Source organism: Aphis gossypii, chromosome 1 (genome assembly GCF_020184175.1).
Source record: "Aphis gossypii isolate Hap1 chromosome 1, ASM2018417v2, whole genome shotgun sequence".
NCBI lineage: Eukaryota > Metazoa > Arthropoda > Insecta > Hemiptera > Aphididae > Aphis > Aphis gossypii.
In genome coordinates this window covers 39013355-39037001 of record NC_065530.1, presented here as the reverse complement: position 1 = coordinate 39037001, position 23647 = coordinate 39013355, and the positions used below count along the sequence as shown (strand labels likewise).

At 26.0% G+C, this 23647-nt stretch overlaps 1 protein-coding gene and 1 long non-coding RNA gene across 3 annotated transcripts; both read right to left on the bottom strand.

Moving 5' to 3' along the window:
* Positions 1-15251: 15251 nt before the first annotated feature.
* Positions 15252-20814, bottom strand: LOC126549281 (uncharacterized). Of its 2 annotated transcripts, none has more exons than XR_007603430.1 (3): positions 20576-20814; positions 16098-17093; positions 15252-15442 (listed from the first exon to the last, which is right to left on the bottom strand). It is a non-coding gene; the product is annotated as an uncharacterized LOC126549281 (long non-coding RNA). The 2 variants fall into 2 exon arrangements; XR_007603429.1 differs by lacking the exon at positions 15252-15442 and adding an exon at positions 15476-15821.
* Positions 20815-21163: 349 nt separating this feature from the next.
* LOC126549280 (uncharacterized) lies at positions 21164-22526 on the bottom strand. The gene is made up of 3 exons (XM_050197976.1): positions 22160-22526; positions 21962-22099; positions 21164-21771 (listed from the first exon to the last, which is right to left on the bottom strand). The coding sequence occupies exons 1-3, from the start codon at positions 22187-22189 to the stop codon at positions 21457-21459; spliced, it is 483 nt and encodes a 160-aa protein (XP_050053933.1). The 5' UTR covers positions 22190-22526; the 3' UTR covers positions 21164-21456.
* Positions 22527-23647: the final 1121 nt, after the last annotated feature.

The following is a 23647-nucleotide window of genomic DNA, read 5'->3' as shown; positions in this document are numbered from 1 at the left end:
TGTACTTACATTATTAAAACAATAGTACACTACTTTATCTGAAATAAAGAATATTGTGTTGACATTTTGATAAAGAATTGTAATAATATTGTCAATAGTAAATATTAATATTAAAACTATAATAAATTGTTTCATTCATACATATTTTATTTTATTGGTTCATGTTATTTTAACATTGAATAAATGAAAAATTATTATTCAATGAAAACATATTTTTATTGAATTTAATGTTTGTTATATATTATTATATAATACTATGTTGTATTAAAATGATCGTTTTGTGTAAATAAAATGCATATGAATTGTTATTATCATGGATGCAAGTTATATTAACTTATAAATAATAATATGAAACAACTAAACTGTATTCTTTGTTCATATAATTTAACACCAACGGTGAAATGCTGACACAAAAAACATTATGCTTATTTCCTATATGTTTATACTTAATACATAAATTATTTGATTACGGCGAATCAGACATCAGTAAAGTACATACGTCAACGAGGAAAAAATTTCATTCATGACATATTACCTAAAAATAGTAATCTACATAAGAATGATGACTTATTTGAATTTCTTAGAATACTTATTATGTTTTAAAGCTTAATCAATTTTTGATGGACAATCTGGTAATTATTATACTCGTAATTTATAAAATACAAATGTTAAACTTAAGTGCTTATTAGAATCAATTAAATAGTTAAGATGAATTAATACAAAAATATTTCATGTTTACAGAATATTATTATGTATAAACTATATTACATAGTTATATAAAGTCTAACATTTTTATAAAACCCATAACATATAATAGTTTTTTGTATTTTTGAACAACTACAATTTATCAATATTTTAAACCAAAGTTTAGATATTTAAATCAATTTATATTAGTTTTTTATAATTCTATGTAATGAAAAAATAATATTTTGAAAAAAAAATTTATGAAAAAAACAAATTAATTTAATTAAGCGCAATCAAGCCTGACATTTATATAATTATGCAACTAAGGTTTCCACTTTATTGGAACTTGGAAGAAATAAATCTGATACAAGTATTGAAGTATATACAATTACATTATTATATCAATAATCAAATATTATATTATTTTTAAAATAAGCGGATTTTTTTATCTTTACCTTACACCATTCTGATTAAAACGTATATTAGTTTTATAAAGACGTATGACAATGTTTTTTTATGTTATTTAAATTGCGTTGTTTAAATAGTAGTATAAATGTGCAATAAAATATTAAAATATTTCGAGAAACATAGGCTGATAGTCTTACTCTGGATCGTGTTTTGTACCTGTGTAATAATTTATTATTGCATTTAATTTGAACACATAAATTACAGTGACCTATTCAATGATGATAACATATCGACATCTACTATGTGTCTATGTGCTTATAGAACGCTCCGACTTTCTTGATTTTTTTTTTGTTATTGTAATATTATAAGGTTAATTTTATTTAGTTAAAAACTCATTGTTATAATTTATATATTCGTTTTGGAGTATGTATTGATTTGTAAAAGACAATAATTGGATGTGACATCATACACCATTAAAACGTCTGCTATTCTGCTGTGGTGGGTGGGGACATCCGGATATTTCTTTTATCTATTTCATGCATCACCTTCACTTTCATGTGATGTGTTGGAAATTGTCACCCTCTTTGGAGTATTGATCAATAAAACATCAAAGGCTTTTGACGCTTTTCTGACGAGATCGATAAAATCAGTAGCACTTGTGCTATTATTATTGAGGGTCAGATACTAGAAATGTGATGATGTACTGAGTACAGCGCAGCGTACGAGGCGTACACCACACACGGTCACATAATCCAATCTCGATGGCCATTAAAAGTTTTATTATCCTTTAGTGTTTTGATTTTTATACAATTAAATAGAAAAATTTTAGAATTGTTTTAAAAATGTTTACAAATAATAATAATAGTAATACATTTTATGTATAGTCTAGAATGTCGTCTTGATAGTTTTAGTTAAATTAATATATCAGAATTAATAAAGTAATAAAGTAAATGATATAACAAGTTTATTTATACATCTTAGTTAATAAAATATAATTTAGTTTAAATGTTTGTTTTTATTTTTCAAAGTCAAATTATATATCAAATCTCTAAGTTGTCAACATTTCCATAGATCTTCTGGCTTAATGTCAAAATACTAAATACAAAATCTTGTTAAATTATTCACATAGTTTTTTCAACGATTTTTGTATACTTTTGAAGGGTTCAATTACTCAGTTTTTCAGTTTTGATATTAAATAAACTTAAAGCAATTATAGGGAATTGAAAATCTTAAAATATAATATACATATTACATACATTTTCACATCATTATCGTAAAAATTAATAATATTCTATAATATTTTGTCATAATGAACAGAATTTTGAATATTTTTATTGTACTCGTACCTACATTTGTAATTTATTACTGTTATAAACAATGAGTGTACCTCATAAATTATCTATTTAGCCTTAATGAATAAAAGATAATGTTAAAGAAATATACATTACAATATATCTGTAAGAAATGTTGATGATTAATATATTGTGGTAGAAAACTCTGCAGAGTAGAAAAATATCTTATTTAAATTTTGTTAACAACATAATAAAGACGATTTTAAAACGTTTAAATTCATATATACGTACAGTTACATATATTACGAGAACAATTATTTTCTTCGTCGTTCTGATTTATGACCACGTATTATATCATAATGTTTATACAAGGAGCAAAGTAAATTATTTTCTTTTAATTTCAAATGACGTAATAAAGTCACGACCGAGGCGAAACCGAAGCGAAGAACAGCTGGGACTATGGCGCTCGAGTAATAATAACAAAGTAATCCTATCGTATACCGAAAAATAAAATCCAGGCAAACATCGTTATTATTGCATGTGAATTACACATACATTTAGAGAATTATACGAAATCGGACGACATTTTTTACGACTTACGCTTTAACACTCGAGAAAAGGATACACGTATAACCGCAGGTAAGAAGAAACGTTTGATGTAATTGCTGAAAACCACGGTTAGCTCGTCGAATCTATCTATACATAGCAAACCCGTCATCGGATTGCCGATCGCACGCACATCACGCGAGTGATATATTGCTATTATTATTGTTTTATAGTTATCAGGTGGTATACGTCACAACACCCACGCGTAAGCGTAAAAAAAAATATATGTATAAAGCGTAAGTGCATTTGGACCACCTACGTAGCATCGGCTGCAGAATGCGTTGCGTCACAAGGGTAGGGATCGTAGGCGTCGGTGACGTCACGAGCGCGTTTTTGACGTCACGGCCATCATCCCCTTCTATCTTTCGCTCGACGACGACGGCGATGACGATTAAAATTGCCCTCCCCTCCCACACGCACGAACCACTATTTCGCCCGAATTAGTATATACTTTCGCGGGCAGCAGCGACCGCAACCTTTGCGGCGGGCACGCATCCGTCACCTTCACAAGCTGCTATAAACATGATAATATATAACATTAAAAAAAAAAAAAAACCCGATGTGACGGCCGCCGAGGTCGCCGAGAAACAAAACGATTGTAGCGACCGTATTATGGTTGCATATACGTTTTATATTTTATTATCAGTGGATACAGTTTGTATATGCTTTAATCAAATATATTGATAATATAGGTATATATTTATTTATAATATAATATTTTCCTATATATTGTAATCAAATCAAATGTGAATATATATATATTATTTTTTGTTTTACGCTATAACAATGTCGTCGTCGTGGTACTGTTCGAATAACTGCAGGAAACGCTGTACCGACTACCTATACCGACTTACAACCGACGGTGGAAATAATAAAATGATATTTATATGAAATCGACACGGGAACACTGTACGAAACGCAAAACAATAGGGATAAAAAGAAGGAAAATAAAACAAATTACATACATTATTACGTAATAAATTATGACGTCGCGTGGACGAGAGCAGTCGCGCGGGCCGTGAACAATCTGTCAATCGATCGCCAGCGGTGTAACGTGTCAACGTGCAACACGCTAATCGTTAGTCGTTACGCCACCGAACGGAAAGTCAACAGCAGCAGCGGCGGCGGCGGTGCAGCGGATAATATTATGAAGTGCGGTTTTTGCTCGGCACTGCAGCTGAGCGTACATGACACCGACCGGTCCGCGACGAACGAACCGGTCAATGGCGGCGAGAGGGTTCGGCGAGAGTCGAGAGTTGCTCCACGTGCGCGTTTAAGTTGCAACGAGTACTACATTTTTTTCAATGAAATTAGAAGTTTTGTCGTCGGTCAAATGTAAATACTCCCCCCCCCCCAAAAAAAAAAAAACATACGTCAAGTATTACGCGCTAAACGTTAATATTCCTCTAATGACAACAGTAATGGAAACGGTTTAAATTGCATTTATATTTTATAAGAATCATAAATTTGTGTTTAATCGTCAATAAACAATAATAATAATGGGTATAGTTGCACAACAAAAAATAATTACTACATTTCATTGTATCAAAACATTTTCACATTATGACAACAATACAAAATATATACGATGTTAATTATTAATATAAACTAGAATAATGGCGAATATGATATTTTTGTTTTTAAATGTAAAATATGAATAAAGAAATATGCAATTAAAAGTACAAATATTTTTGGAGGATAACTAGAACCACCTTCGTGTGGGCAAGTGGTGTCCTCTAGTTAATGTTAAATAGTTTTAATTTTTTTAAGATAATAAAATATTTTTAAAGGAATTTACAGTTTAATTTTCGAAGAGTTTACATATTGCGCCCTTTATCGTCATATTTTAAGTATAATAATATATGTATTATTCATATTACTCGATGGATATTTTTGGGAAGTGGAGTGAATTCATGTGTAAAAACTCAAACACTGATTTCTTGTTACGGGCCGAAATGCAATTATTTAAAATATGACACGTGCATCATATATTTTATAAACGGGTATGTAGGCTGTTTGGGGGGGGGAGTAATGTGCAGTTTACCAATATATGCATACTCGTTGGTCAAGGTCTTATAATTACTTAATTATAATATATAAGTAATATTTTACAGATTAATTATTATTGATTATTATTATTATATTATTTATTTTTATGGTGTTCTGTTGTATTATTATAATTTATAAATTATAATAACTACCTATATGTATTAGTGTATATTAATGGGCTATAGTTAATTACTCATAAATTATATCAGTTCATTAAAGGTACTATTACACTAATATCCACGTTCCACCTATTATGAAAACATTTTTATTTTTTACTTTTTTTATTAAATTAATTTTTATTGAAAAAATATTATGTATCTATTATGTAGTAATTAAAATGTAAAACGATAGAATATAATATTTAAATGTTTAAGTATAAAATTAAAGATAGTTTAGACACAGTGATATTACATAAACCATGGCCCTGGGCATGCATTTTAATGATTACAATATTAAACATGATCAAATCAAATATAAAATAGTATGGTATTTTTATTAAATTATGATTATTTTTTCAAACAAAATATTAATTTGTTACTATGTTTCAAATTGTATAATATTATCATTCCTCTTGACAGTAACTAATATTCATGATATAAATGAAAACTATTGTTTTAATAATAATGTTATTTCTGAGAATACATCTTATAAACAAATTCATATATATATTTTTAATTCTGAGCGAAGAGAGAAACCTTTTATTTTTTTTTTAATAATATACCTATTACTGTTATACATGCTTGATCGTTTAAGGTGGTTGAGTTTAAATCAAAAATTTATTTTCCATATTAGGTTAAAAAACTACAACAAGTTATCTGCAATATTATCATATTATACTATTGGATAAAATAAAAATAAAAAACAATTAAAACGTGCTATTTTTTGTTTTTTTTTTAATATTCTTCATATTGTCTGCATGATTCTGTCGTGAAAAATAAAAATAATATAATTCTCTTTATTTGTAAAAAAAAAGATTGAAAATAGTGTGTGAAACTGCGTAATACTACAGTGTGTATTTTTTTTTTTTTGCGTAGTGTAAAAATTCAGACCTCGGATATTCGTTATGGACTTCACAACAAGCGCAGTCACGGCCATAATATTATCATCATTATGGGTAATTATGCACTTAGCAAAACACTAGGTCACACACGCCGCGCGCGTTCGTCTAATCATCGGCTCGGGCTTCCCTTTCCTACCATTATCTTCTAACGCCACTCTCACTGCAGGGCTTCTCAAAATGGTTGTTAATAGCAGTTATACTATATATTTTTTTTTTATCGATGATTAGACATAGAACTTTTTATGAATAATTCCCAAATCATTATTACATTGACATTTGACACGGAAGCATAGGTATTATAGTGAACGTTTTTTTAAGATTTGTATCGCTGTATACATATACAGCGTGTATATAGGCGTATTAGGTTGTATTATATAAATATAATATCAACAATTTATAAACACTAAAGAGTATATTATATAATATTGATTCCATATTTTATCGAAACCTAATTTATAGGAAAAAAAAAATAGGAAATTTTACCAAAATTATAATGCCAATGGTAATGCTAATTGCTATGATACTATATTTAATATATTAATTAGTAAACAAAGTGATCCATTTAAGTATCTACACGCCAATTATTTAAAAAAAAATTAACTGTTTTGATAGCGGTGTTTCGTGTTATTTTATTTTATTTCAAAACAATATAGGTAAATTTGAAAATATTCTGTTTTTTTTACAATTGTTATCATTATATCATAAGTTCCTAACTGTTATGAATAATAACAGATATATTTAATGTTATGTCCAGATTATTTTTCGGAGTGTTTCAATACATATAGATTGAATTTCTAACGATTAGTTAATTAGTTGTAAGTATTTAAAGTTTAGATCCGCAGAGTAGTGGACCAACTATATGCTATATATTATAACCTACTTCTATACGGTTCCCAGTTTCCCATTACGCCAGTACGCACAACTCCACTCATTTAAACTTAATACTTATAAGTTATAACTAATTAATCACTAGTTAAAAATGTTATTGTTATGTAGGTATCAAATAATTTAGAAAAATATTCTGCTTAATAATGTTGAATTACATTAAATATGTATTAAGTTTTACTTTAAACGTAATATATTATGTATGTTATAGTTTAAAAAAGTGAAAAACTTAAAAAACTAATAACTATAGGTATCAAAAATAGAATATTTTTGAAATGTGGTTTTGCGATGAGTTAAAATATAATGTGAAAACGATAACTAAAAAAATAAATGATCATAAAAATAACATTAGTGTAGACATTGGATCGCTCTGTATTTTAATATACTAACCTAACCTATACAGTATATATGGTAAAAATTGCTGACGACTTGACTCATGTTACTTCTTACAAATGAATAATCTTTTTTGTCAGCTTGTTAGTTTACTGCGTATGTTTGAAATGTCTACAGTTTAAAACTCTAGACATACAGTAAGTAATTGTTCACTTTATATTTCATACGCGTTACATAGCAGAAACATTTTTGAGGTTAAAAAATAATAAACCAAGTGTTCATAAAATGTGGATTAGAGCCATAATTAATTAAAATATTTTTACGCAGTAAAAAATAATTACACGTATTTTTTAATGAATTACAAAAATTGTATAATTTAATATTTAATAAACGTACGTTTGATAGATAGTTGATACTAAATTATAAAATCATTATTATGTAATACAATTATAATAGAAAATGAAAGTACTATTTTAAATTAATTACTATGTGGTTCGTTTATATGTAATGAAAGTTGTTGATAATGTAGATGGTCTCTCATTTTCTTCATGACTTTGGTTATTTTAAAACGGAAAGATTTTTTTTTAGCTCATCTATTTTCAATATTAAAATATATATTTTGGATTTTCGACTTATTTAGATTAGGTTTTCCCGACTGTTTCTATGTTAGGAAAATGGGGGAAGGATATAATCTGTAACATTTTGCTAAGTAATGCGTTATAACTCTGTTATGAGCTTGAGAGCTCGTTACAACTCATGTTTCATAGCAGTCATAAGTCATAACCTTATAAATAACTAACGATTTTCATATGGACTGGTGAGAAAATAAATTATGATAATTAAATATTAATTTTTTTAACCAATAATTCTATAAACATGACTAATGTGAGGAAATAAAATATTAAGCTTAAACTTATATAATTATACTTGTTTACTTTTTGGTTAATCGAACGTCATACCCTCACATGTTGTATTCACTTTCTATTTTAAATATAAGAACATTATTCGTGTTTTTTTATGGTTTTTAAATTTTTAAGCGTGTAATGAGCATTTTTGAATTGTATTATTTTAAATGCTCATAACTCGCTTAGAAATTGAAATGTAATAAACACCTATGAGAAAACATAAATAATGTTTTTTATCTTTAAGCTTGACAATAGGTCATTTCACTGCGTATTATTGAAGCTTATGTAATACACAGAATTTTTAACACAAATGTACTATAACATTATGTTTATTTCAAATAGATTTTATATATTATGCAAGTGTGATATTTCTTATACATTTATTTAAATTTTAACACATTCTCATTTAATTTTCAATAAAAAAGATTATACAGTCATAAAGTCATTTTAAAACAGAAATCTTATTAATTAAGTGATTGATAAAATGATAAACCACCAACGCCATTAATCAAATTTAAAACAACTTGAATTTAAAATCAGTTGCATTTATATATAAGAGTTTGACCAACAGCTTACAAATCACAAGCGTAGTAATAATACTAATAATGATTATTATTATGTACAATTCATTTTTGTCGTATATTATTTATTTTGGTCGATTATAAAATAGTGTTTAGTGGCAGTTCTCATAAAGCTATACATAAAGACCCAGACGCAGGAAGATATATAGTGATATAAAAAAATATATACGCAAAGGATGTATAAAAGTGTGTAAGCATACAATAATGTGAGTTGGAAGCAGCTGAAACTCCCCTCAGATAACTATGAATAATATATATATATATATATGACACATGATATTCGTATATTACTGTTCAAGGGAAGCTCGAGGTGTGCCAGAAATAATAGAATTTATGTGTAAATAAATGTACGAAATTCTCGCCAAACAGCGTCACACATTTAGTGTATATTTTAAAACGAGGTCTCATTAAAATATATTACATTTTTTTAGTACAAGAAATTCGCATTTTTTACAGTAATAAACAACTAGGAAAAATAATTAACAGACCACTTAGAAACAATATTTTCAAGTTACTATCGCCCAAAATAGTAATTTTTTATAATAGACATTTTACAACGGTCACTGTCTTCAAGGCTATCGATTATTTTATAAATTTAATGAATCATCACTTCTAGAAATATTTAGTGTAGTCGCAGGTGCAAACATTTTTTATGTCATCAGTAATTAATAAATTAAATAGTTAAGTATAGTTCATAAAAAAAAAAATTAATTAAACAGATTTATTTTTCATTTAATTATTTGATTATTTGATATTGTTAATAAATAATTATGGTTTAACAAATTAAGTATAACAATAAGTGCATAGATCTAATGTTTTTGATATGATATTTTGTAAAAATAAAGCATACCTGTCATTGGCTTTAAAAACAATTTTTTTTTATTATTATTTTCATGGATAAAATGGATACTATTTTTTCGTTGTTTTAGATGTTATGTTTTTAAACTTAATGTTTATGCTTACTTTTAAATTAATTTAATTTATTCTGTGAATAAATAATCGATAATACACATTTTGGGGTGACGCCGTGACGGACTAATTAATCATCTAATTATTTGATTGCATGTTATCAAAAAATAAAATACCAGTTTAGCAATGATATTGTTGTGTTATGTTACACAATACTAATTCATGACAACCAATTAATATTTTACTAATAAACTGTATTATGAAGCTTACAGCTACCTACTAATAGATAACTTACTTTCGCTTATTAAGATAGTGATATTTTATAATATACCAAATTAATCATATACATTTTCAGATACCATTTCAAACATAACAATATGATATTTAAAAGTTTATTAAAAACTAATAATATAATACATATAGGTTGGTATATCTTATGAACGAACACTGTCACACTTAAGTCAATTTTGTTATTTATCATTATTATTATTATTATTTTTTTTTAATGTTTCCTTTACTCATCTTTCTTTACGCATTTATCGGACGAGTACACCCACGGCCCTAGGATTCCAGCGGATTTTAAAACACACACGTGGTGCGTATATACCGGTCAGACTACAATACATAATAATAGTAATAAAACACAGACGATGTTTACCTTATTGGACTTCTACACACTGCCGACGGTTCGATGTCCTAGTACGGAGAGCACGAAGAGAGGGGCTTAACTGAGGACACGCGCTCTACGAAGGACAACAACCGTACCTTGAGGCTTGAGAGACGAGTGCAACGACTGTTATCGGTGCAACTCCTACAAGGTGCAGGTTATAGCAGTGTGTACGAATAAATACCAACAGAAATTGAGGTAGGTTAAGTTTTCGCCTCTTCGTCTTCCGAACACGCGTTTTAATCGAATGATATCATTAGATCCGTCGTCAGTTATACCGACAGATCGGTAAATATTAAATAGGTTATGAACGGGAGCATGACTGTACCTATTTACACGAGGAATTGCGTCATCGCATGATGAAAAATGTGACCTAATACGATTGTATTCATCAACAAAACGGCGTGGCGTATTGCGACGACAACGATTTTCATTATGTCGTGTGTACGGTTAGACATATGAGATGTAAACTGCAGCTGGTGTTTCGAGTACGAGTTGCATTTATACCAGAAAAACCTTGGAATGTCTCTAAAAGTACCTAAGTACCCTTATGTATTATGTATTAATGTACGCACACGTTTATGAGTTGCGTTTTAAACTTTAAAGATTTAAACTATCACATATTTTTGCACGATAATAAATAATAATAGAAACTAATAATGTGATATAATCACAATGCCGATTCGTAATTATTATAAATTAAGTATAATAATAATTAATAAATAATAGACTCATAATATGATATTATGGTAGACTGAATTCGTTGCTACCGCCGGACATTTACTACTTTTTATTTTCGGAACTAGTTTTAATATTAATCGCCAGAAAAAAATATAATATGAATATTATAAAATTTAATAAATAATAACGTTACATAATAGTTGGTTTTATTAATTTATTTTATTGAATTTATTACAAATACGTACTTCAAAGCAAAACTAAATAAGCGCACAGCACAGCTAGAAAAGTAATCTTAATTTGAACCGTTCTTGGTATTTATATTGTATCATTCAATTAGGTTAATGTTGATTGCATTTTATATTTTTATAGCCATGTAACCATTTAAAATAAAGAAATCCACGTGCGTTATTTCATCATTTACAACGTCTTATTGATTTAAATAATGTGTATTTACCAAATGTTATGAACTATTAGGTTAACGATGAAAGTTGAACTTTATGTTTTCGGTTACTATAATAATATGTACCTACTACGTAGCTCTGACAAAAATCGATCAATGTTATTAATATTATTACATTCTTCGCGTGTATACGTTCACTTCGAATTATAGAAAACGAATAAATCTTTAAAATCTATTATTTTCCCTAATAGATATTTCGTTCTATACATGTAGATATCCGTTTGAAAAACATTTACTCTCTATATATTTTTAAAACCAAAACTATGTATTATAATAGTAGATATTTTCAACCAAATAAATTAATGTTCCAATTATCGGTAATTCCGATACCTATATATTATATTATACCAACATAAGCGAATAGAGATATTATACTCAATAAGAATCGATAATATTAAATATTGATAATTATTAATCAGTGTAATAAAAAATACAAAAATTATCAGTCTCAAACACTAATAAACCTTTAATGGGAAATCAGCAGCCAGCGCACTATTGTCTATTTCTGACTCCTGCACATCATTGATCGAGTTATTAGCTTTAATATTAGATTGAATGACCCACAGATTGACCCATCATCAAAATTAAAGATAAGAACATTATCTGTGTTTTACGTGAGCTATTTTTTTTTTTTATAATGTTTCAATATTCTTGCAATGTTTGAGTATTCTAAAATTGTAAAATTATTGTCTATATAAACTATAAAGTACTCAGGTTGGATACTGAATTAAAAAAGATTAAATAAATTATAAAATGTACCTATTTATATAATATAATATACTAATTATTATACTATAACACACATACAAATTGTAATATCATAACAAATCTATCGCTCAAACATTATATAATATAGATAGTGGTATGTCTGATAATAAATCAAATCACTTTAAAATTAAAGTTTTCAACACGAGATTGATTCTGGTGAACACAAATTGGCTATGTTACCATCATGTGGCCCAGAAAGTATGTCAATTTAAAAATAATAATAGTAAGCGATAGTATGCTCTAAACTTTATGGACAAGTTTTGGACCTTTTGACTACAATTGATAAGTTAATACAGATAAGTATACTTATTAGATATTACCTACTAATGCATATAATATTTAAGAGGACTAGTTAAAAAAATTGAATATTTTAAGACAGTTTTAAATGTAGAACAATTTAATATTAATCAATAAACTCTTATTATTTGAGTTACTATTAATGTAGCAAGAAGTTTTAAAATAAATGGGCCAACTTCAGAACTCTTCAATATTTAATTCGAACTAAAATTATGCTTTAGTGAAGTATGATTGTATATTTTGTAATTTATCAGTATCATAATTCGTAATATTACAGTTATTGACTTATTCTACAGTTCGCAACATAATATAATAATTATAAATAATCTTAGTGTATTGCTCTTAAGTCATGATTCATATCACAATCAAATATCTAAACTAAATATTTACATAAGACGTATAATGCTGTAAGTGATTTATTTCATAAGCATAGTTGCTAGTGATATTGATTATGTGTGTTAAGACACAAATTGTATTGTATGTGTATATTTATAAGTGTGTTATAATCTATTAATTTTGTTTTCGCGTGCATTTGAGTACCTATTTAATAATATTGATGTACTTTGTATTATTATATATTTTATATGATTATATGACTTTAATTAAACTGATAATTATATTTATGTTAACTTTCAATTTAGTATAATTTGGTATACAAAATAATATTAATTGCTGAAATTACTTTCAATAATATACCTTACGGCTATACAACCCATAACTTCTTAATCATTAGTTTACACCAAAAGAAGTTACAAGTTTAAATTTCGAGAGAAATATAGTAATTATTTCGTATTTTATTTGATATCTTATTTGAGACTTTTCAAATGACTCAATATAAATTATTGATTGTATATTATTGTTTTATCATATAAATTGTTACATAAGTGCTTAAGTCATGATTTATGACGATGAAATTTAGATTCGATTGACTATCATCATTATTATTTATTGTAGTTCATACTTATGATCCCAATGAACATGCTATTAATGGAATATATATTTATTAGGTTTATGCGTATTTTCTGACTTGCATATTATATAAACTATACGATAGTGTATGAAGTACAAGTGTACAATTCATTAACTTATTAGTAACCTCTGTACTTTTTGGCGGTCAACAGTAAGGAAGTAAATAAAATAAAATAAATACAGTATTAATAATTTAAACTGATTACATACCATATTATAATATTTTGAAGAATGAATGGTGAATTCAATTTTAAAAAATCAACAACAAACATTTATAAATTTATAATAGTTGGATTGACGTGTGTGATATGTTATAACTCATGATATGCGCTGTCAGTAGTCACACAACCTTATAATATATATTAATCTCATAACAGTATAATTTTGCTAGTGATAAATAAAGTGTAAGTAATGCATACAATTTTATTCTAAATTAGTTTTTTGGTGACATTTTTTAAATTATAAATATTTATTTTTAAAATATTCACCAATGAAATTCATATTTAGTTAATAAATAACACTTAAGGGGATTTAATAAGTTAATTTTTAGTAGGTAGGTAATTCTGTTGTAACTATCAGATTTGTTTAAATGTTCATATAAATATTTTATTATTACGAAACAATTTTTCTCGTAAAAAGATATTCCAAAAACTTCACACATCTTATACATTAATATAATAGTGTTTTTTTCAAGTGCCGTTCATTCAACAGTATTATTTTTTTTACTGAACCAAGGCTATTTTTCAGCCTTATTTGTTTTTATTGCTGTCGAACAAGGTTAATATAATAATTACTCAAGGTTTTTTCGTTCGAACATTATTATCACGCTGTACCGTTGATTTTAGCGAAGTAAACTCTACGGTGAGGCTGTGTTTAAATGCAAATATGTTATTTTTTAGTGGTTGCCGTTGGATACTTGGATAATATATTAAATAGTTTCAATAAAATGGATTATTATTACTGTAGCGATCAATAATTCTATTATATTATGCTATTAATGAAATATAGTAAAAACTTAGATATTCTCTATACAAGGTAACGATGACTAAAATCGAACCGATTTATAATAAACTCACGAGTAGGTATAGGTATAATTAATGTACATTAGTAGTATTGTATGAGTGGCCTCATGAATTCAGTATACAAAGTACAAACTTAATATATAGACATTCCAAAGTTCAATTAATTCAATTATTAATATTATATAGATTTTGGTATAATAATTGATTTTTATACCTTATTTTATAAATAGTTTTTGTTATTTTTTTAAATACACTCAAATAACTAAACGAAATTCAAAAGAATTTGCTAAATGTAATCGACGAAAACGAATTTATCGTTCAAACTATCAAAAATTTAAAATTTTTATTAAAAGTAAGTAACTTTGTTTTTTGTTATTGATTATTGGAAGTGTATGTATACATAAAAAATATATATTTATTTTGTTATATAATAAATGGTTTAAACTGTTTTCATTTTCACTCTTCAATACTGAGTAACAAAATTATAAGAAATGGATTCCTACACTTCAACTTTTATGGATTTACTGATTTTCAAATGCAAGTAGTAGGATTATATTTTACTGTGAATTGTACTAAATACCTAGTAATTTTAATTTAAAATACATATAATACATCGTATGTTTAATGTGTACACTATATTGTATTTACAATAATTTAAAACATTTGAGCTTTCAAAGAAAAATGATATTGTACAGGCACATTTATAAAATATAATAATTATATAACAATAAAAGTAATAATTAAAAAAAAAATAAACATAAATAATATTCAACAACGATGAATGTTGATTACTAGATAATGATATAACCATAATTTCATCATTTTCCGTACACTGAAGACTGTAGTATATGTTTATAGAAATCATTCTAACAAAATCAAATACATATTGAAGATTAAATTACAGTTAAAATTATTAATTAAAAAATTTAACTATTTCTGATTCCATTTGTTCATTAGAATTTAATATTACAATTTGTGTGGTTTAGTATCAGTATTTTCATTGTATTTATATTCGACACTATAAGTTTAATATTTTTGTTACCTATACACCCGAATTTAAGTTGCTTTTGAGAGTTAGGCGTTTGTTTGTCAACGCGATAGTCAATTATAATGTTGATATAGTGCGAAGAAAAGCCAATTGATTTTTATAATGACAGACGTAGCGATCAACGGAGTTGATTATTTCTTTTAAAGTGTCATCCACAATTTATACCATAGATACAGCATAAAACTTATACTTTGTACCTGAGAAAAGTTGTACAACAGTAAGTTGAGAACATTTTTGTATTAAAATACAAAATGTATTCGTTTTGATAAATATCAGTTCTATTAGTTTGCATTTAAATTAAGATAAATAATTTACCGTTTTGCCCGGGTAAAGTTAAAATAATTTAAAATATTTAATGATTTTCGAGAATTTATGTTGTTTTTCTAACTCATGAAGAACCTATTCGGTACGTAGGTATCTCAAATAAACACAAATATAATATATTATTCGAATAATATTATTATTATGTTTACTTTGTATGTGAAATTTAATAATTTCTCTTGTCCACCAAGTGAACATAATATCGTGCTCCGACTAAAATTGGTCCTTTTGCGCATCATCTTCATGTGAAACCCTGCCATCGAGACCGGTTCTTTTATCATGACAAGGTGTTGTGATAGGATTCTCAGAATTTTCATTTTCACTCGTTCGACAATACAACATATTATAAACAAAAAATATACATTTAACATAATATAATCGTGTAATTATGTATTGAATTTGTAGTATAGTATAAGTTCATAGTGTCATATATTAATGAAGTATCATTAAATGATAAGATTTTTTTTTCTTCTTTAACGTTGAGTATTATTACGTACATAGCGAATAATCCCTAATTTAGATAGATCAATGCTAAAATTCTTATAATCCGAGTAGAGCAATAATGAAAGTATAAGTTTTACCAATCATGAGTGCGTGTGTGTGTGTGATTTTTTAAAAATTATTTTAGTCATCATTTGGAGCAATAAAACTTTTTCAATTTTCATCTTCAAGGGTGGGGTCTATTAGAAAATTGGATCTAATTGGTAGGTACTTATAGAGTCATAAATAAAAATCGTTATTACTTACAATAAAACAATTGAGAAAAACAAAAACAAAAATAGTAAAAATAATGTCATTATATTAATCAACTCGAAAAAAAAATTTTTCATGTTATAACTACTCGGAAATGAAAAAAAAGTATACGTGTTGCAAGTACGCACGGGTGAAGTAAAACTTTTTTTTGAGTGGTGAATTGTATGCTTTACATAAAAAATAAAAAAAATACAATATCAAATAGGATTCGAATAAAAAAAAAATTGTTTATTATTTGTACATTTACCTTACAAATTTCCATTTATTTTTATATTAAAGACTTTACATTTACATTAATTTATTTTTTTTCTAGTTTTATAAGTTTATTTCTTCAATTTTCCATTGATTTAGATGAAGATGGTTGACAGTTGAATCGGTACAACAGATATTGTTTGCTATTATAAAATAAGAAATATGGTTAATAACTGATTACAAAGTAAGTGTGTACACTTAAAATGCATTTATATTCCGGTTAATATCTAGAATATTACCTCTTGTTTATTATTGATTTTGTGTCCCAGTTTTCTTACTACTATAATACTTATTAATACAGCATAGTTGGTAGTCTAGCGTGATTAAAATGGAAGGAACGAAATTCTTTTAACACAATGAAATTCAACAAAAGCATTAAAACTATAATTCAAAAAATTATCTAAAGGTACTTATTGATAATTGTATTTTTGCAGTTACTTAAACTGATTAACAGATTTGAGAACTAAGAATATTGAATGAAGTTATTTACAAACTGTGTTTAATAACATTTATTTTTGGTATATAAATATAATAATATGTATGCAAATAAGTGTATAAGTTTTTTATGTTCCTCGATCGATTATAGTAATTTCATTAGTTTCATACGACATAATATTGAGATCATAATTCATAAAAGATTTATTTTTATTTAATCAAATAATGCAATTTTTAAATTCTTAAGTTAGGGTTTAAATACATTTAGTTTTTGTTTTAAAAAAGTTTTTCTTCAAGCTTATCTATGTATATTTAGTATAATCAAATGAACAACAGTTTAATATTATGTATATTATTAAAATATTTTTTATGAAAATGTGCGTTAAAGTTAAATCCTTAAAAATGTATAATTCAATATATTATTTTAGCTTATATTTAAGTACACATTAAAAAACAATGTCATTTATAGAATTATTTTTAAGATGAACTCATAATTATACTAACTTTATTTAATTATTTTAAGAAGTGAAGCCTTTTTTTAGCGATTACCTCAAAAGGAATCTCCCTCATTCAAAATATTTTTAATAATAGATGGATTGTAATCGAGACATGATTGTTGGTGTAGTACCTACATATAATATGCCACAAGATTCCAATAGAACATAATAACATTAAATAACATTATAATGTTTCTACTTCTAATAAATAAATATTAGTGATTGTTTTTGTAATCTATTATAAAATACTTTCTTATTTTATCGTATTATAATTGTATCGATATTGTTCGACTATATATTTATCATTTTATAGAAAACACTAATGTGCTTTCATAACTATTTAAGAAAAAAAAAATAATAATAATCTTACCACAAAATAAATTTGGTATACAAAAGGAAAATTTAAATAATCATTTAACTAAAGTTAAAAATAAAAAAGTTTTTTACTAAGAATAATATTAATAACACGATAAGTATTGTGAATGATTGATTATTTTAATTATACATTTTTTTTAAGCTTATAAGATAGGGAATATTTAACACTTAAATAGTTATATCATAATACCATTCCTCTATGCTATTTTATTATTTTAACAAGTGTTTTAAAACTTGATTAGCTAATGATTTTGTTAAGAAATTCTATTTTATTTAATTTTATTTTAAATTTATTTTAAATATTTTCATTATCTATACGAAGTTGAATATTGTGTTATTATTGTTATCGCATTTGTAAACATGAGATTTTTTTTCATTTAGCGTAGGTATATGTAATATTGTAATACCATTAAATTCAAATATATAAAATAATATTAAATTATAAGACTCTTAGAGCATTTTTTACGTTTTTTAGATTCTGAACGAAGTGATGAATGTATTGATTTTACAATGGTGTGTGTTTTTTTTTTTTTTTTTTTTTTGTTTTTGTGTCTGTGTACAGCATAACTAGTCGAAATAATGCTCTAATTTCAAACTATGGGGGTGGTTTCCGATGTAAAAGTGAATATCCTTGGTGCATTATAGAGGTAAAAAGTTAACATTTTCCAACAGTTTTCAAAAAAATCGAGAAAAACAAAAAAAAAATGACGGAAAAACGGCAATTTTTACGCAAATCCAGTTTTCGACCAAATCGATTTTTTTTTATGGTTGTAATTCAAAAACTAAACGCTGAAAATACTTGAAATTTTCACCAAATGTTAATGTCAGTGGTATCTGTATATAGTTAAATTTTCAAAAATTTTTGACTTTTTTTGAGTTATTTTTGACCACTGAAATTTTCGATTTTTTTGAGAAATTTTTTTTTAAGTGTCGATAAAAAATTTTTTTATGACCAAAAAGTTTTGAAAATTTAATACAAGGTTCCTTATGAGTTGTTTTTATTGTAGTTAAAAAAAATTAAAAATCGTTAGTCACAATTTTTTTTTATAAGCGTTTTTAGTTCAAATTTTTACGAAATCTGTCGAAAACTCGAAAATTTGCAAGTAATTTTGAAGTTGAAAAATCATAAAATTTTTTTCCTTTATAATTAAGTTTTGAAAATTTGGTACAAGGTCCTCCATACATTTTTCTTCAAATATCTGTAAAAAAAAACTCTACCGGATTCAGACAAAAAATTTTTATGAGTGTTTGAAATTTAAATTTTTACAAAACCGCGTTAAATAACGGTTTAGCCTCAAACGATTTTTGATATTTGTTATAATTCAAAAGTATAAGTCGTAGATACTTGAAAATTTTACCAGTTATTAAGATTCGCGTTTTCTTTACGTGATTTAATTTTCAAAATATTTTGACTTTTTTTGAGCTATTTATAGACAACTGAAATTTTCAATTTTTCTGAAAATTGTTTTTTTATGTGTCGATAAAATCTTTTTGGCCCTATCAAAATACTTGAAAATTTAATACAAAAATCCTCATAAGTTATTATTATAGTGATTAAAAAATTATAAGAATACATAGGCACAATTTTTTTTTATTAGCATTTGAAGTTCAAATTTTGACGAAAATTCGTCAAAATTATGAATATTTGCAAATTATTTTGTAGGTATAATTCATAAAAATATTTGTATAGGTAGCTAAGAGTTGAAAATTTAATACAAGATTTTTCATAAGTTTAGCTTACAATTATTATAAAAGAACTTAAATTTTGGTGTATTCAGGCCATTAAAACATAAACCACCTTTTTCACCAACAACTGGAAATTATATCCTAGGTTGACAAATCATCTTGGTTCAGAATCGTTTTTCGTATACAATGATAACTATCGTCTATCATTGGATTCAAATTTAACACTCCTATAATATATAATAATGATCCATACGGCACCTAATGTACAGCAGAGCGGTACTCACTTTCCCGCTTTTTTAACTTGTTTTAAGCTGTAAAATATAAATGAATCGGGATTTTCGAAAAGGGCCATCTCGAATTTTTACCAAAATAAATTTTTCTGTATTTTTTTCATTTACATACAGACCGATACTTTATGAGCGAAAAGGGACCATATCCGTTTTCTATAGTAATGAAATATCCTATTTTTAGAAAAATTTCGGAAAAGACTAATCTCTGTTTTTAATTTTAATTTTCAGATATGAGCCTTTTTGAAATTCCCGATTCAAATAGACATTTGAAATTATCAATTTTTCTAGGTTTGTTTTCTTTAAACATTGATAAAAAATGTTTTAAAAAAACTTTTAACATACCCTTAAAAAACTTAAGCGCCAATGTATATAATTCTTTTAATGGCAAACCCCATTTTTCAACAATATCTTCTTCTTTGGTATTATTACACATTGTTTAAATAAAACTATATTATTTAAAGAAATTTGATTAAATAACAGATTTGCTTAACGAATAACTATGTATTGGTTTGAAAACAATTTGTATTTCATGTAATATATTATATTACATGAGCACAACTTCATAAATACACAAAAGTAAATAGTAAATACGAATAATTTATTTTATAATCGGCAAAAACTATAATGCACAGGTATACAAGAATGATGCTTAATGTATTGATATTAAATTACATTTGATAAAATATGATGATAATGTAAAATAATCGCAGCCAGTTGTGTTGTTCTAACTTATCTCTGAAAATAAATATTGTTTGTGTGGTAGCGTACGATTGTCTAATCTACATCGTACAACCGTGGAATAAAACCACGATAAGAAAAAACTTTTTTACCTACTATTTTTATACAACATATTAACATTCAATACTGTCATTAAACAGTATATCTTACATATTATCATACAAATAAACAATAAACATTAAGTATAGTAGGTTTAATATCAATTATTTAAGCACTTTATTGTCAGAGTAAATAGAAAATTTTACAGTATTGTACAAAAAAATAATAATAATATACATATATATAATAATGTATATGATTTTAATTATAGTACTTTAGAAAAAGTATTTAATGAAGGGGCTGCACGAACTCAATAAATGGAACTCAAAATCATCAAACTATTAACAACACATCAAATGTATCTCAAATACATCAAACATATTCAACAATTGCAATATAACATACGTCAATAGTAAAAATAAAACCACTTAGATGAAAAGCAAGCTTCATCTAAGTGGTATTTTATTTTTACTATTGACGTATGTTATATTGCAATTGTTGAATATGTTTGATGTTATATTTTGATGATTTTTAGTTCCATTTATGGAGTTTGACGGTGTAGCCCCTTTATTAAATACTTTCTCTAAAGTACTATAAATAAAATCATAAGCTATCTTTGTTGCAGCCATTGAGTTAACTTCATGGGTGGTGACGCTGGAATTATTTAAATTTTTTTCATAGTTGTCAATGATACGTTGATACGTTGATACGTTTCTCAAGTCTTTAAGAATTACTTTGATATCGTCAATATTTTTTTGTTCCTTAAAAAAAAAAAAAGATTAAAATCAGTGCGTGTAGGTACATATAATTATTAATTTGATATAATGTGAGATACAGTCTGGTCGTCTGGTGACAAACGAACGGACAGCTGAGCGAAAGTAATAGGGCCCCGAATTACTGTACGCTACACTAAAAATTATCATCATTATACATTTTGAATTTTGTACATACCTGCATAGTCCTTCTTTGCAATTTGAATGTGCTGACTATATAAATTAATGAACAAATTAATATTACATAAAGTAATGTGTTTTTCATTTTGAAATTATTTTGCGGTTTTCCTTTTTGTAGATAATAATCGTCTTCGATCTATGACATAACAATATTATGATTTACAATAATAAATTATCAGAATAAATATTTACGTACAGTTATAATACAAGATTGATTTCTTGCCATAAGAGATTCGTGTATTAATACTAAATTATAAATGTGTATTTTACTGTTGTTGATTTGACCCTACAATATAATCATGCTGTTTTTTTTTTGTTTTTAGCCAGGATATAAAAAGGGAACATCATTGCCTTAAAACTATACATTATATTTATTTATTTTAGATTGAATAACAATATTTCTGTTGTTTCCTCTAACAATTTTAGTTATTTTGTTGTAATTCAAAAAACATAAATTGTAGGGATTTGAAACATATTTTGTCACATGCATAATATATATAACTCAAATGTGTGTGCATTATAACTGTTTAAATGCAGTGGTGTATTGCTAAAAATATTTGTGTGTATTTATATATTTTGCCTTCTAGTTATTATAGGTGTCAATGATTGAACTATAACATTAAATCAACCCCCCCCCAAACCAGCCATGTTTAAAACACTTTGAGAGAGAGAGAAGAACGACTTGTCGGTAAAGTGATTGTGTTAGGTACAACTGATTACTGATGATATTGTAGACCACTATACTCTACTTTATTTATACCTAAACTATTGTGATGAAATAGGTTTAGTTTAATAGTTTTGTTTACTACATAGCTGGATATCACCTGTATATTATACTATAACTTATATATTATATTTATAAATGTTACCCTGACTTGTGTATTGTAAACCTTTAAAGTTATGTTATCAGCAATTTACTATTTTATATATACACTAGCGGCCAGTGTGCCTCGGTGTAAGTGTGCCTCGCTCTGCTGTGAAATTCGGTCTAAGTGAGTAATAATTTTATAAAACATATCAAATGTCATAAAAATTGAAAACATAACAATTCAAAATGTATTCTCTTAACGCGTTGTAGTACTGCAAACACTTTATATATATATACAGTGTCGTAATTGGGCTAAATTGTTAGGGTTGCAATCAGTTTCTAGGTTGGACAGACTTGTGGGAGGCTTCACCCCCACACCCCCCTAAAATATTATTTTTTTTCTAGATTTAACATTATAATTACATAAATTCAACAAAACTATTTTAACCTTAAACACATATTTTATCTATTGGTTATTGATATACATTATAAATGTACGCCATAAATAGCCAATAGGATATATAATTACTTACTGTCTATAAAATAAAATTTTGACTTTAAGTTAAAGTAGTATTTAACAAAATATCCTTAAGAAGATGTTAGCGCACTGTTTGTTTTTTTAATATATTTTTTCTTTGATAGGAATCTCCTAAGCTTTTCAATTTTATTTGTTACTGGCTTGCTGAAAAAAGTAAAAGTTTATATATTAAAAAAAGTTGAGCCGTTTGTAGTGAAATACTAGGTATTTACTAATAATAAAAAACCTAAAACTATATAATATAGGTATAATTTTTTTATTTGAGTAATTATTAACTATTTGCTATTCTCTTAAAATTTACAGCCATATTTTTTTTTTTTTATTTATTGGTATAATTA